We start from the raw sequence: 13,415 nt of genomic DNA, 5'->3' as shown, positions 1-13,415 counted from the left end.
TGATCCAAATTGCATTTCAAGAGGGTCAAGGAAGGGTTCTACTTCACATGTACAGGTAGCCTGATTCAGAGATGTGGTAATCCCTCAGATGCATACCTGCCCCTCAAGCTTGTTTTGGTTATGTCACAGGCCAGGTTTAAATCCTTGGATCAGGTAATCCTCAAGCTGTTTTTGTGCAACAGTTTTACCAGGACTGGATTTGAGAATGCCTTGTAGGTTAGGTATAGAGCACCCCTTAATAGCAAGTAGGAGACAGATGTTTACACTCTTTTTTTTTTTTTTCCAGTTGTTGCAACTGCCTGGTCAGGTACATGTTAAAAGGTGCATTGTACTCAATTACTGGTCTGATGAGGGCCAGGTATAGAGGGACTATAACACCTCTGTGGATCTGGACACCCTGCCCTTATTTATAACTGTGCCACATAAAAAAACTAAAATCAAAAAATGCCCCCAAAAAAGTGTAAAAAGCACAACACTCAAAACACAAAATCCACCAGGTTATCTCAGAAAAATAAAATCCACCAACAGCCGAAATAAGCCAAATGAAAAGCTAACCTGGTGGATTTTGTGTTTTGAGAATTGTGCCACATAGAAGAACTTCCTCACCACTGTGGTCAGAGTTCAGGTTACTGTGTACCTAGATCTCTCACCAGTGGGCCCACACTTAGGGGTGTACTATTAATGTTATAATTCACAGGGGTATTCAACTTCCCAAAGGAGATAATTATGGATTTTTTGCATTCAGTTTTAAGCATTGCTCTAACACCAATTGTTTTTCTGAGTCAGACCTTTCTGAAGGATATCTATGTCACAGGGGGATTCAGTGATAGCCTCAACTTACAGTCATCAGCAAACATGGTTCACCAAGGTTATGTTCCTTGACTTCAGGGAAGACTTTCTAAACAGGAGAGGTCCCAGCACTGAGCCCTGTGTACACCACTAACTGGCCTCTTGCCAGATCTGGATTCCCTCTCTATAACATGTGTCCTCTCCACGAAGGTTATGCCCAATTTTGTAAGTTTATCTACAACACCTGATTGAGGAATAGTGTCCAATACCTTAGCCAGATTAAGGTAGGCAGGATGCACCATTCTATCCTCATCCATGGCTTTCTCAAACAAGTCCACCACACTGAGTAGGCATGACCTGCCCTTGATGAAGCCAAACTGTGTTGTGTCCAATGTTTGGAGACTTCTTATGTCATTGTTTATCAGATCCACGATTATTCTTTCCTTGGCCTTGCATACAAGACTAGTCAGACTTATGGGTCTATTGATGGTCCCACTTTATGCAGAGGGATGACCATTACTGTCACCCAACTTCCCAGGGACAAAGTCTGTCTGGAGGTTGTGGTTAAATAGAGATCCAGGTGCACCTGATAGGTTATATTTCAAGCTATTTAAGAGGCATCCTGGGATACTGTCAGGACCCACTGAGACCATATTTTTAGCTTTACAGAGCACAGTGATTACCTGTTTTCTTTGTGATAATTGGTAGTGGAATGATGAAGGATATTTCCTCTGGAGTTCCCTAAATAACTGCTTAAAGAACAAACCATCAATGGATGAATAAAACATATCGTGTCATATTCCATTACATTTCTCATCTCTGGAACAAACGGTCACTAACTGTCAAAGAGAGTAGCATCCTTGCTGCCTTCAAGGTAAGGGCTTCTTCAAATTCTTCCCTAGTCTACTTTGTGTTGCCCTCCTTAAGGCTAGAGGGAACTTTAGAATATTAGTTATTGATTAGACTTGTAATGATCTACAGATAAATTTCTTCGTACTTAACCTATGAAACTAGGCAAATGCTGGCTAGCAGAAAAAAATAGGACAGTGTCAGACTAGCATTTCTTTACAGCAGGTGCGTAAATGACATGCAACGTTTCTCTCTTTCACATGCCTACAGCAAAGTGGCGATTGATTAAGTGTCGTTTCCTCAGTAGTAGTACACGTGGCTGGATATATCCTACAACTGGGACGTGCAGCATCACATTAAAGTAAACCAATTACAGTTAATGGGAGAGTTGCAGTGCTTTATGGGAAAATAACCAATCACTACCAAATAATGGGAAATTAATTTTTTTATGCACCAGTGTGAGTGGTCTATCTAATGGAGCTACCTAAGAAAAACATTTTTGAGCTTTTAATTTGCTTCATTTCTGAGATTGGTTTTGAGCCAAAAAAACTAAGAAATGTTCCAGTACTTTTACAACTTTGAAATCTGCCGCAGATGAGCTGTGTGTTTACATCATTCCTATCTGCATTGACATCTCTGATGGCTTGATAACATTGATTTATATTGGCTGACCTGTTGGACTTTTCATATTATCTACACAAGACCTGTAGACTGCATATTTTTCATTTTTTTAAGTAATTCAACAAAGAATTACTACAGGTAAGTCATGTGTCAGCCCTTCTTGTCTAATTCATCTTCATTAGATCCAACCCCATATGGTAAAAGGGTGACTGACTGTTGCAGATATAAATGCCACAAAAATAGCTTTACTAATTTTTCATAAAGCATATAAGAGGCATGCAAGTGAAGTGATCTCTCCTTAGGTGGAGGAATCAGTACTGGTCCATTTGTAAAACAGAATATTCCAAAACTACTTCCTAAACTTAAAGCCGGGAAGTGATTAAATCACAGAAGTCTGAATACTGATGATTATTTGTAACAAAGCATATGAAACAAATATGTGCTGATAACTGTAATGGACATGCGTCATTCTCCTTCAGAAAAAAGCAAAAATTAACTATCAACTGAAAGGTGACTTTAGTGGTAGGAACTGACGGAAATACTAATGAGAATTAAGAGCATTAAGACATATATCACACATCTGCAGCAAACTCTGTGTTAGACAGAAGAGAAATCACATGGGAGAGGCCAGGGAAATAACTGCGACACACACAGGCAGTTGCATTGCTAGCAGACAGCTTTTCGTTCTCACACTGAACAGAAAATGGGACACCATTTTGAATGCAGAGAATTTCAGAGATTATCACACCTGCAACAGGTAACAGGGAGGCAGTTCAAAGCAAAACAACCCAAGCGGTGCAGTAGTCACAGCAGAAGCCATGTGAGAAGCGGCTGGACAGATCAAATGTGTGCACTTTACAAGACACATACCTGGAGAGAATTAATAGGATCTAGCATGAAATTCACAATGATATATGCAGGAAGAATTGAGCACAGGTGTATAATTCCACTGCACTATATGAAACGCTAATTTCATAAAGATATACCTTAAGCAAACTACTTGTAAAGATACTGAATTCATAAATAGTAAGAAAACTCAAGAGTTATATGACTGTCACAAGGCAGTATTAATCTGTGTTAAGAGTTTGGCCTTATGTATTACATAATACCAAAGCTTGGTACAGATAATGGAAGGGGCAATTTTGATTATATGTTTTGTCTTGCACTGAACTTGCAATGTTAACTCACGTGTTAGGTGAACATCTTAATTTAATCAAACAACTGAACTAGAAAAACCTAGAAACAAGTAAAGCTTACTGAACTTACTGATGACAGCTAAAAGGCAATCACTAGAAAATGGAAAACAAATGCTAAATTGACATTAGATACAATGAAAATGATTAATGGTTTAGAAGACATGGAATTTATATTTAGAAAGAAAAAGGAAACAGAAATCAAAGTACAAGTGACAGTTGTGGCATCAGTACAACCAAAATAAATCAGTATGTGGGACAAAAAAGGATGATGCGTAATGCACTAAATGATGCAGATGTTAGCAGAACCGGACATGTAGTATAAAATTCACATTTTAATACATTTGCAACAGATAGTAAATGTTAAAATCTGGATAAAAGTTTTATAGATTGAGAATATGTGCACGCTATTTTTATGCTGTAATTAATCATATGGCCTTACAATTTGTATACTGTTTGGTATAATTATACTCGTGTACTAACTCTATATTGGAAAACTTGAATAAAGTTTTAGGATGGGAATAAGTATTCTTGGCAAATCTTGTCCATATATTTAGGAATCCTATTATTTCTAGGTTTCCATTTCGCATATTAATTTCTCATGCTTGCTATTTTCTGCACAAGGCTGATTGATCCCCCCTCTTTTTTTTTCCAGGGGCATATGCTTTTGTGGTTCTGAAGCTTGGTGCAGACGTATCAGATCGCAGTATCAGTAAAGAACTTCAAAATACAGTCTCCAGAAAAATAGCAAAATATGCAGCTCCAGATTACATTCAGGTTAGTTCTTCACAGTTGTGTTTTCTGTTCTTGGTAATGCAGTCACAGATTCATAGTTAAGAGTATTTCCAGTGTAGTTTAATCTTCCCTATAATGTTCCTTCACCACCATCGCCCAACAGACGGATGTTGCATCCTTGTCTCCTTGGCAGGTAAACCATGGCTCCCACATAGCATCATCTTTGATTGGTCGATGCTATATTAGATTTTGTTCTCTACAATTTCATGATCCTACAGTTCACACAGCTAACATGTTTATTGCCTACATCAGATTAATTTTCACCAAACACCTACAAAATCTCATTTCCTAGTAGGTACTACTTCCACAAACATGTCTCATGCTATTCTTGGCATCTCTCATTGACAATATAGTTTCTCACAATTCAGGTTTCCCATTATCTTTTTTATAGCGTGAGTTCTCATTGCTGTATCTCTGTATAGTTTATTTGCATTACTTTACAAATCCTTGTCAGGCAAAGGAGATATTAAGCCAATCTAGTCTGCCTGTAAGTACAATTAACATGCTACCTTCCCTTCATTCCTCCCTCACTCCTCACCCTTTTCTCCAGCTGTCTCATCCTGTCATGAATACCTCTGAGGATTCTATCTCCACCATCCATTTTGGTAGTCCATTCAAAGGGTGCACCACTCACTCTCTCTGTGAAGAAATGTTTTCTAAGATACAGGGAATAGTTGGCTCATAGGTAAGTACTAGGCGATCCGCTCTTCTGGACCATGTTAGACCCAGCTAATTTCCCTTTCAAAGGTGAAAATCAAACTCTGTACCTTGTGTCCGAGTTAAACACCTCAGCCATCATAACTGCTGCCTGTGCTCTGTCTTCCCTTCCTGCTCAAAAGGACTCATGCACATTTCCCTTATTCTAGTCACCAATTCCAAGTCCTCCCTGTCTCTTGTGCTCCGGCATTCTTTGGTCATAGCCCTTCCTCTCCATTTCACTGATGTGGCTGGTGACTGTCCTCTAATCTTTCTCCAGCATCCTGATGTCCCTTTGTATGCACAACCTCCATGACTAAACACAGTACCCCAAAGAATTCTTTCCACCCATTTGGTTATCCTATGTCCATTCCTATACCTTTTCCCAGTAACCATTTGAAATGTTGGGACCCACTAGTGTGAGTCCCAAAATGTTGAGACTGAATGGCCAAAAAAATCACTTGCATATACCAAGCCTGAGATATCATTTCTTGAAGTATTTGCTTTTCTTCAAGCTATGGTGATCTTGGAATTGGTATACACAAGTTTAGGGGTGCAGGGGGGCTCCCCTGCAAAAGGTAGTTTTAAGAAGAGATTTTCAAGAATTGCTCTTCTCTGGGTTTTCGGTCTTTTTTCAGTATTTCTGCACTCAGCATTTTGTGTGTTGACATTTCAATAGAGAACCCTCTTTCCCTTATCCTCTGGTGCTGCATGAAGGTAGAGGCTGTTCTTGTTTACTGTTCGCTTCTACATCTGAAGAGCACCGAAGAGTATTGGATCCATAACAGACTAATACTGTATTCCATTAGTTACTCTCCTAATACTGTATTCCATTAGTTACTCTCCTATTTTCCTATACTATCCCTCTTCCCCACAAAACCCTTTGCGCTACCATTCAACCAAATGACAGTCCAGTTCCTCAGCCTTGAGCCTACTACAAATGCTTCCAGTTATTCAGTCAGTTTCCTCTGTGGGGCTTCTCTACAAGTACTCCCCTGTCAAACTCACCTGTAACAGAGTATTAAACTGGATCAAGTTTTATGGATGGCTGCTTTTAGACATGAAGCTTGGTTGGTTGCTACCCTGGAGACTGTCATCATCTAGAAATGGTACCAGCCTTCCTTCCAGGATTTTCATCATGACTTTCCTAGTCATCATTCTTACTGAGCTAATTCCCAGGATCCCCCCTCATACAAGCATAATGTACTTGCAATCCTGTTTCAGTGAACTTCTTTCTGCAGTACCCCGACACATCTTCACTGTCCCTGCTTTTGCAGGACATCCATGACTTTGCCTCATGTTATTAGCCTGCCCGCTCATAACATTTTTAATTTTCTGGTAAATCAACAAGGATTACAGTCAGTAATACCAGTCATTCCATACCTCTTATTGTTCAAGAAGGTGAATGTTGATGCACAAGTGAACTAGAGTAATATTTAAAAATTGTCCCTTGATTTTAGGCCTTCGTACCCACCATTATTTTTGGCTTTGTCCGAAATTCTTGAGCAGATATGTAGCTAGGGTCTAATGATATCATCTGACATAGCACACTGACCAGATCCCTGAGGAGTCATAGGTGGCCTATGTATTCCTTCTTTCATCCCTCCTAATGGCAGGAAATTTCCATTCCACTTAATTCTGCAGAAGTGCTCTCCCCAACCTACCATACCACCTTCCCCCTTCTGTCCTTCATAATGAATGATGGAAAGTATTCATTCAGTACCTACCTCTCTCCCCCAGGCTCCTGTAGTTTTCCTTCCATTGTTCTCATCATGGTTATATCTACCCCTCCCATCCTCTTTTTTTTTTTGCAGTATATCCAAAAAAAAGCCATAGTTTTCCCTGCTTAATCTTTTGTCAGTTTCCTTTCATATAGTGCCTTTGTTATCCTCAATCACCTTTTCAGTCCTATAGCCAGTTTTTTTTTTCCAGTGCATCATCCATGCACTAAAGAGTGACCCAGGCATGTCAATGGCGCATTATGAACCAGTAGTGTTACTACATGGAACGTATCTCATGCTTTAGCAGGAGATAGCAAACTACTCTTTAGGATTTCTTTCATGAACTGTTGACCAAGGTTCCAGGCCTCATAGGTGCAGTCTGTAAAATACGAGATGCATTTCACCACTTATACCACTGACTGTGGAACACGAAGGAGGATTGTAGAAGTCCGACTTAACTCAGAGGTCACAGTAAAATTGGGTTTCAGTGGATGAGTGTTTTGCCTATCTGCACAGTAAAGATAATGCCAAGCTGATTTTCTAGATCAATTTCCAGCTGATTGTTACATCCTTGGATCTTTTCATTAATTTATGAGCCTCATGGGTATAATATACACAGTAAAGGGCAGAAAACCATTTTTTTTTCTTTTTTCCCCCCTTTGTATCATAAAATCAGCTTCCTCCTCCAGATCCTGATCTTCAATTCAACGTTATGTACTCACTGACAGATGATGTTCTTATCTGTTCAGCATATAAATATAATTGCATGTTGACATTTTATACTATTATTCTTTCCTGATTCACTATCCTTTGAAGTTTTCATATACAGCATATGGTCTAAACCAAAACACTGTCTCTGCAAACTGAAATTTCCTGTTCCTTTAGCATTACATGTACCTAGATACCTGCTGTACAGTGCAACATTTATCCTTGTACTAAATACATAGCGAGATATCCTGTACCATACATCCATACCCAAATGTACCATCCCATGAGTCTACATTGCGGCTCTATGTCCACTTATACTTGGTCTGTTGCATTATGTTCGCGTTGGTTCAGTTCTCTGATCATGAGGGACACTTGCCCTGTACTGTAGTCTACTCATCTGTAAAAACATTTCACTTCCACATTGTAGTGTGGTAGTCCAAATGTGCAGTGTATAACCCTATATCCTACTGTCATTGTATCGTCCAAATTCTGGTTTCCTTCCAAGAGCAATAAAGGAATCCTCACTTGCATAAGCTTTTTTATAACCTCATTTGTTGCATATTTGTTGAGTAGCTTTAATGGATTGGTCGAAAGAGCCTTTTTACACACAAGCTAGACTAAACATGAAAATAGTTTAATATATACAAAAGTTTCCACAGTACAAAACATTTACAGGTTATGCGAGACTATGACACAAACAAGACTGTGGAAGATCTTGCATTTAAATAATAGCTACACATTCTAGGATTTAAATACAGCAATATGACCCAGTAAAGCATTAGTTATGCTGCTCAAGCATTTGTACAGCAATTAAAAAGTAGTGTATACATAATACTGTTTAATACAATATGTAAGTTAAGATACGAGGGGGTAAGAGAAGTGGAAATTAAACAAATGGAGGCAGCTAAGGCAAGGGGGTAATGATGGTGGTATTATGGAGACTGGACAAGGAAAGGTGATGAAGCAGGAAGCACAGCATAGAAGCACACTGGTTTGGTTAGGTTATATGTGCATAGCGATGTAATTTAGGAACCCGAGTTCCACGTGGCTTCAGTACATTTTCAGAAGACTTTTTCCCTGTACATACAGGGGGAAACAGTGGATAGTAGAGAGTTTGATTTCCTACAGATTGACCCGCAAGGGTAGGAAGAGGAGAAATTTTGCCGCTTGATTGTTACATGACATAGAAGTTGGTCATACTTAGAAGGAAGGAAGCTGCTTCTGTAACAAAAGTTTGTCTTCATAAACTGGATAAAGCAGATCATCATGAAGCGCAAAGGATTGACTAACAGATCTTAAGTAGTTTTTGCAGGTTTGCACTATTTTAGGAGTTATACAGAACTAATGTGGGGAGGGCATAATTGAGAATAGGGATAAATACATTCTTTGCAATGGCATATCGGGACTTGGAAGAGGGTAAAGTTTGTATATCCATTTATCTGGTTTAAGACTTTTCATATGATGAGGGAGATGTGATTGTGAAAGTTTAGAGAGGGGTCAGGGTGAAGGCTGAGATATTTGTGTGCGGCAGCTTGTTACTGATTTTCCCCAGGGGTTAGTGATAGAAAGGGATGAGGAATTGTAAAGTTAAGGAGCAGTACCACTCACAGAATTTAGATGTGCTTACATGGAAGTATTTGAGGGCAAACCAGAAACATAAGTTATCTGGGTCATTTTGAAAAGTAGTTTGAAAAAAATTGAGCTGAAACTCCCTCTTAAAGGTCACGTGCACTATCATGGCAAGACAGACTTTCTAAAATATGTCGTGTTTAGTTTTAGTTAGTTCAGTGGAATTGTGGGTATTTTGGGATTTACTGTATGCTAAACATCTGTCCAATTACTTCCAGATTCCTTGATTTCCAGCACCACCATCTGATGATGTAATTGTGGGGACAAACGTTTTGTAGTCTGTAGGTGTGTTTTTGATAGTCTACAATGAATGACAGAATGCAGCTGAGTCAGTTAAGCGGATGAATAAACATAGTTACGTTCAAAAAGGGGTAGCAGAAGCAAAACTGGAACAGAACAGGATTCCTTGTAAACTATAAACATGCAGTACAACAACACAGATATAATAATGATCACTTCCAGAAAGAAAACGAATGGCATATAAATCACCTTAATTATCTTTACAGTAAGTGCATTTGTGTTATACAGTGAATGAATTACTACTGTAATGAAAATTGCTGAAGTAGTCATTGAAGCAGAATGATTGCAATATGATGAAGATAACAAATAACTACTAGTCTAGATTGCTTCATTACTAAATGCATCAATCAGAATATACCCCCACCCTTGGTTCAGCCTTGACAAAGTGCTTTTCCAACTGCCTGCTCTAACTTGTAAGATCAATTATTAGAGAACATTTGACTAAGGAAAGGCCAGTCATCTGCATACAAGCAGAAACCCACAAAAGTTTCAGGAATGACTAGCATCCCAACTGAAGTTGATACATTTGCTCTCCCACAGCTCTGGCTTCCATTGAAAAACAGTTTTGTAGTGGTGTGCGCTGTCATTCCTTCTTCTTGGTATTGAAGTAATTATCTCATATACTCAAGCCAGGGAAACACCACAGGCTACCATATGCTTGTCAGCGTAGAGCACGCTTGAATCTTAGCCATAAAATATTTATGTTGGTATGGGTGAACAGGTTTTAAACCATACATTACAGTCATTCATACAGATTAGGTCAACTTTAAAAAAGGTAGCATACTTAAAGCTGCACATCGAATGGCAGAAGCAGTTGCCTGACATAGTTCTTGGACAGCTTTGGCACTAAATTTAGAAAACACTCATCATTGATTAAAGTGGTCCTATCTATTTTGGGGTCTGGAGAAATCACGTTAAAGAGTTTTCAGGTGCTTTCTCTTGGTTTCACTGAAGTCCTTAAACTGGATACTTTCATATTCGCACCTCTAACCATCTGTCATGGAGTCTTACAGAGATTCTGTTGACATTACTTCTCTTCATATTAGCTATGCAGCTAATAGCCATGGACCCATGTTTAAGACTTCAGGCTCATATCAGTTGTTAAAGTCAAGATGACCCTCTGGGGTAAACAGCCTTGTCTGCAGAAAACTTACTTTTGCTCTGCCAATACATGCTTGTTAGGAGACATTGAAAACTTGGCAGTTGTTTCCAAGATACAAGATAAATTTACTAGGATTTTTTTTTTTTGGTCAATGGTAATTTCAACCCACCAGATTCCTTTTGGTATAAACCAAAACGCCAACCACCACACACAGGGTGGAGTTGAAATCAAAAAATTAACACAAAAAAATGAGTGTACTCTGATGAAGCCTGGGATGTGCAGGTGAAAGTGCTCAGTCATCTTTCTGTGCAATAAAGCAGTTTCTCTCGAACACTGGTGTGGTGTGCCCTACGTTTTTTATTTTGTGTGTGTTCATTTTTCCTTTTGGTATAATTTTCAGTGCAATTATCCTTTTTAAGCCCCAAACTCTAGTGCTACTAGACACTTGAAGTGAGGCACTGCATTTGTTGTCTCTTCATTGACTGGGTGAATGGAATTGTTTCATTTTTGTTGAAGTGATATATACCAATATGTTCATTTTCACACTGAAACTTCCTATGAATCTGTCAGGGGAGTGGAACGAAGGTCATTTAGTATAAGGGAGGTTTGGGTGCTTAAAGGTCAGCTTAAAAAAACATGGCAGTGGTCACTGGAGATTTGAGAATGGAGAGCTCTGCATGTGTCTGGAAACGGGTTTATATTACATCAACAAATGCTTAAAAAAGCGAATGATGATTAATTGATCTCATGTAAGTGAAAGCTTACAATGTCGAAACCTCAGAACAGTGATTTATTTTTTCCAAGGGGAAAAAAAAAATTAAATTTATATATATATATCGCTGTTCCAAAAAAAAACTTTAAAACATTACATAAAGTAGGAGGATTCACCCCCCCCCAATGTGGGGGGGGGGGCATGTCCCCCACACACCCCCTACTTAAATATGCTAACTCCGAGATCGCACTACAGTGCCACAAATGGCAAAGTAATGGAAGCGGCCAAGCAAATTCTTTCCCAGGGAAAGAATTCACTTAAAAGCTGCTTCGCTATTTTGCCTTTTCGTTTTTACATTCAGTCAAGATGCATTCGACAGAATGCATCTTTGATCACGTAATAGGAAACCTCTGGAAACATCCAAGTGATAGCCAATGCAAATCTCTAATGGAATATGGGATGGTATGGGTTAGTTGGGTAAGGACACAGCTGACCCAGTTTGGGTAAGTTTTGGTTAAGAGGGGCTGACCCATCTAGTTTATAGTTGCCTAGCAACATGAATTTATGATTAGTTATCCATTTGTCTAGATTACAGTGAAGCTAAATATGTTCACTTAAAGGAGAGAGAATGCATGTAGTACAGAGATATACAGATTTGTTTTATTACCCTGTTTAATGTGGGTAACAACCCATGTTTACATCTATGGCATTACCTTAATCCACTAACATAACATCAAGATTTTTTCCTCTAGAAAATTACACATTTTTCTATATTGTTGCCTTGTCAGGTAGTGAGGAAATGAAAAAAAAAGTAGATTGCCAGGGGGAGGCAAGTTATAGTGGGGTTATGTTTCCGACATCTGTGCTCCTCTACTTCATTTTGCTATGCTGTACACATTTTATGTTTCTGTAACTATCTGGGACATGGCTGAAATGGTCTTGGCAGAGGGAAGATAATCTACTTACCCAATTAACTACTGAATAAAAATTGCCAAAATTATTTTTGCCAAGACATACTACATACTCAGACTTCAGTGACATTATGAAAGTCATTATAGAAGTCATTATAGGCAACCTTTGTAAGTGACTTGCATGTGAATTGGATTTATATAACAATCGAAGTTGTGCATCATTGCACAAAGATAATTCTGCAGGAGAGAGTTTCTAATAAATAGTATTTGCAAGTGAGCAAATGTCTATAATGAAAAAATAGCAAAATTAAAGATTCCAAAAAAAGCTAAATGGCATTCACTGAACTTTTTAGATGCATTTTGTTCAATTGCAAGCTACATTGTTACATCTTTTTTAATATGAGACATCTTTCTTTGCAGGTTGTAAAGAGATTGCCCAAAACACGTTCTGGAAAGATTATGCGTCGTGTCCTCAGGAAGGTTGTAGAAAATAAAGCAAATGAACTTGGTGACCTTACAACTCTGGATGACCATGAAACAGTGACGGAAATTATTGAAGGTCACGAGCAACTCCTGAAACAAGAAAAGGGCATGTGAAGAGAGAATAGAGTTGCCAGCGTGTGGGTAGCTTGTTCAGGCACTTGGATTTATATGGCTACTGAACAAACAGTCCTGTACAGTAAATCATTAGGTTATAACCCTTAACATCACACTAGAGGAACTGCTTTTATAAACTAATTTAGTCATGTACACAACTGCATTCCTTAAAGCTGAAATGATGTACTGGTATACAGAAATGACTCCTGCATTTCCTACGGATTTAGCTCGGCTTGAGATTGAAAGCCAAAGGGTATTCTGAATTTTGTGAGCACTTCAGGTGAAACAGTTCCAGCTTTGTGGAACATTGCACATGATTAAAGTCTAATTTCACGTGATTATTTCTTTTTAAACCTTGCATGTGTCTTTCTTTTACCCTATATTGCTTTTGCCAGCTGCAAGTAAAGCTTTTACGATCGACAAAAGATTATTGGTTAACATCCAGCATACAAAATCACAGATTTTATGAATAACTTTGTTTTTATTTTATTATTTGCTAATGGGGTTAAATTTCTTTTTCAAGTGGATCATTTTCAAGCCTACCTCTATAGATGCACAGCAAGTACTGGCTTTTGTCCAGTTAAAGCAAGTACACTTGAATAAAATTAAACATTTTTGAGAGGAGAGGATTTATTATGATAATGCTACAAGACAACTAAATACCTTAGAACAGCACAACAGAGAAAAGTTACAATATTTACATAGGAAGATAACATGGTGACCTGGCTCTCAAAGGAAGGGAGACCTACAAATGAGAAAGGAATAAAATAGTTGCCAATATCCAAATTGAAG

The 13,415-nt window shown here is 38.5% G+C and overlaps 1 protein-coding gene across 2 annotated transcripts in view; it reads left to right on the top strand.

Moving 5' to 3' along the window:
* Positions 1-12,976, top strand: part of LOC122804648 (acetyl-coenzyme A synthetase 2-like, mitochondrial) — an 874,305-nt gene extending 861,329 nt beyond the window's left edge. For both annotated transcript variants that reach the window (XM_044074629.1, XM_044074630.1), the window contains 2 exons: positions 4,108-4,229; positions 12,447-12,976. In XM_044074629.1, coding sequence (XP_043930564.1) covers positions 4,108-4,229; positions 12,447-12,623 — 299 coding nt within the window. In that variant the 3' untranslated portion in view covers positions 12,624-12,976. The remainder of the gene's footprint in view (positions 1-4,107; positions 4,230-12,446) is intronic.
* Positions 12,977-13,415: the final 439 nt, after the last annotated feature.

Source organism: Protopterus annectens, chromosome 6.part0 (assembly GCF_019279795.1).
Source record: "Protopterus annectens isolate FY-2018-M chromosome 6.part0, PAN1.0, whole genome shotgun sequence".
Taxonomy (NCBI): domain Eukaryota; kingdom Metazoa; phylum Chordata; order Ceratodontiformes; family Protopteridae; genus Protopterus; species Protopterus annectens.
Note: the sequence above shows the minus strand (reverse complement) of the source record. Positions and strands in the feature narration are given on the sequence as shown.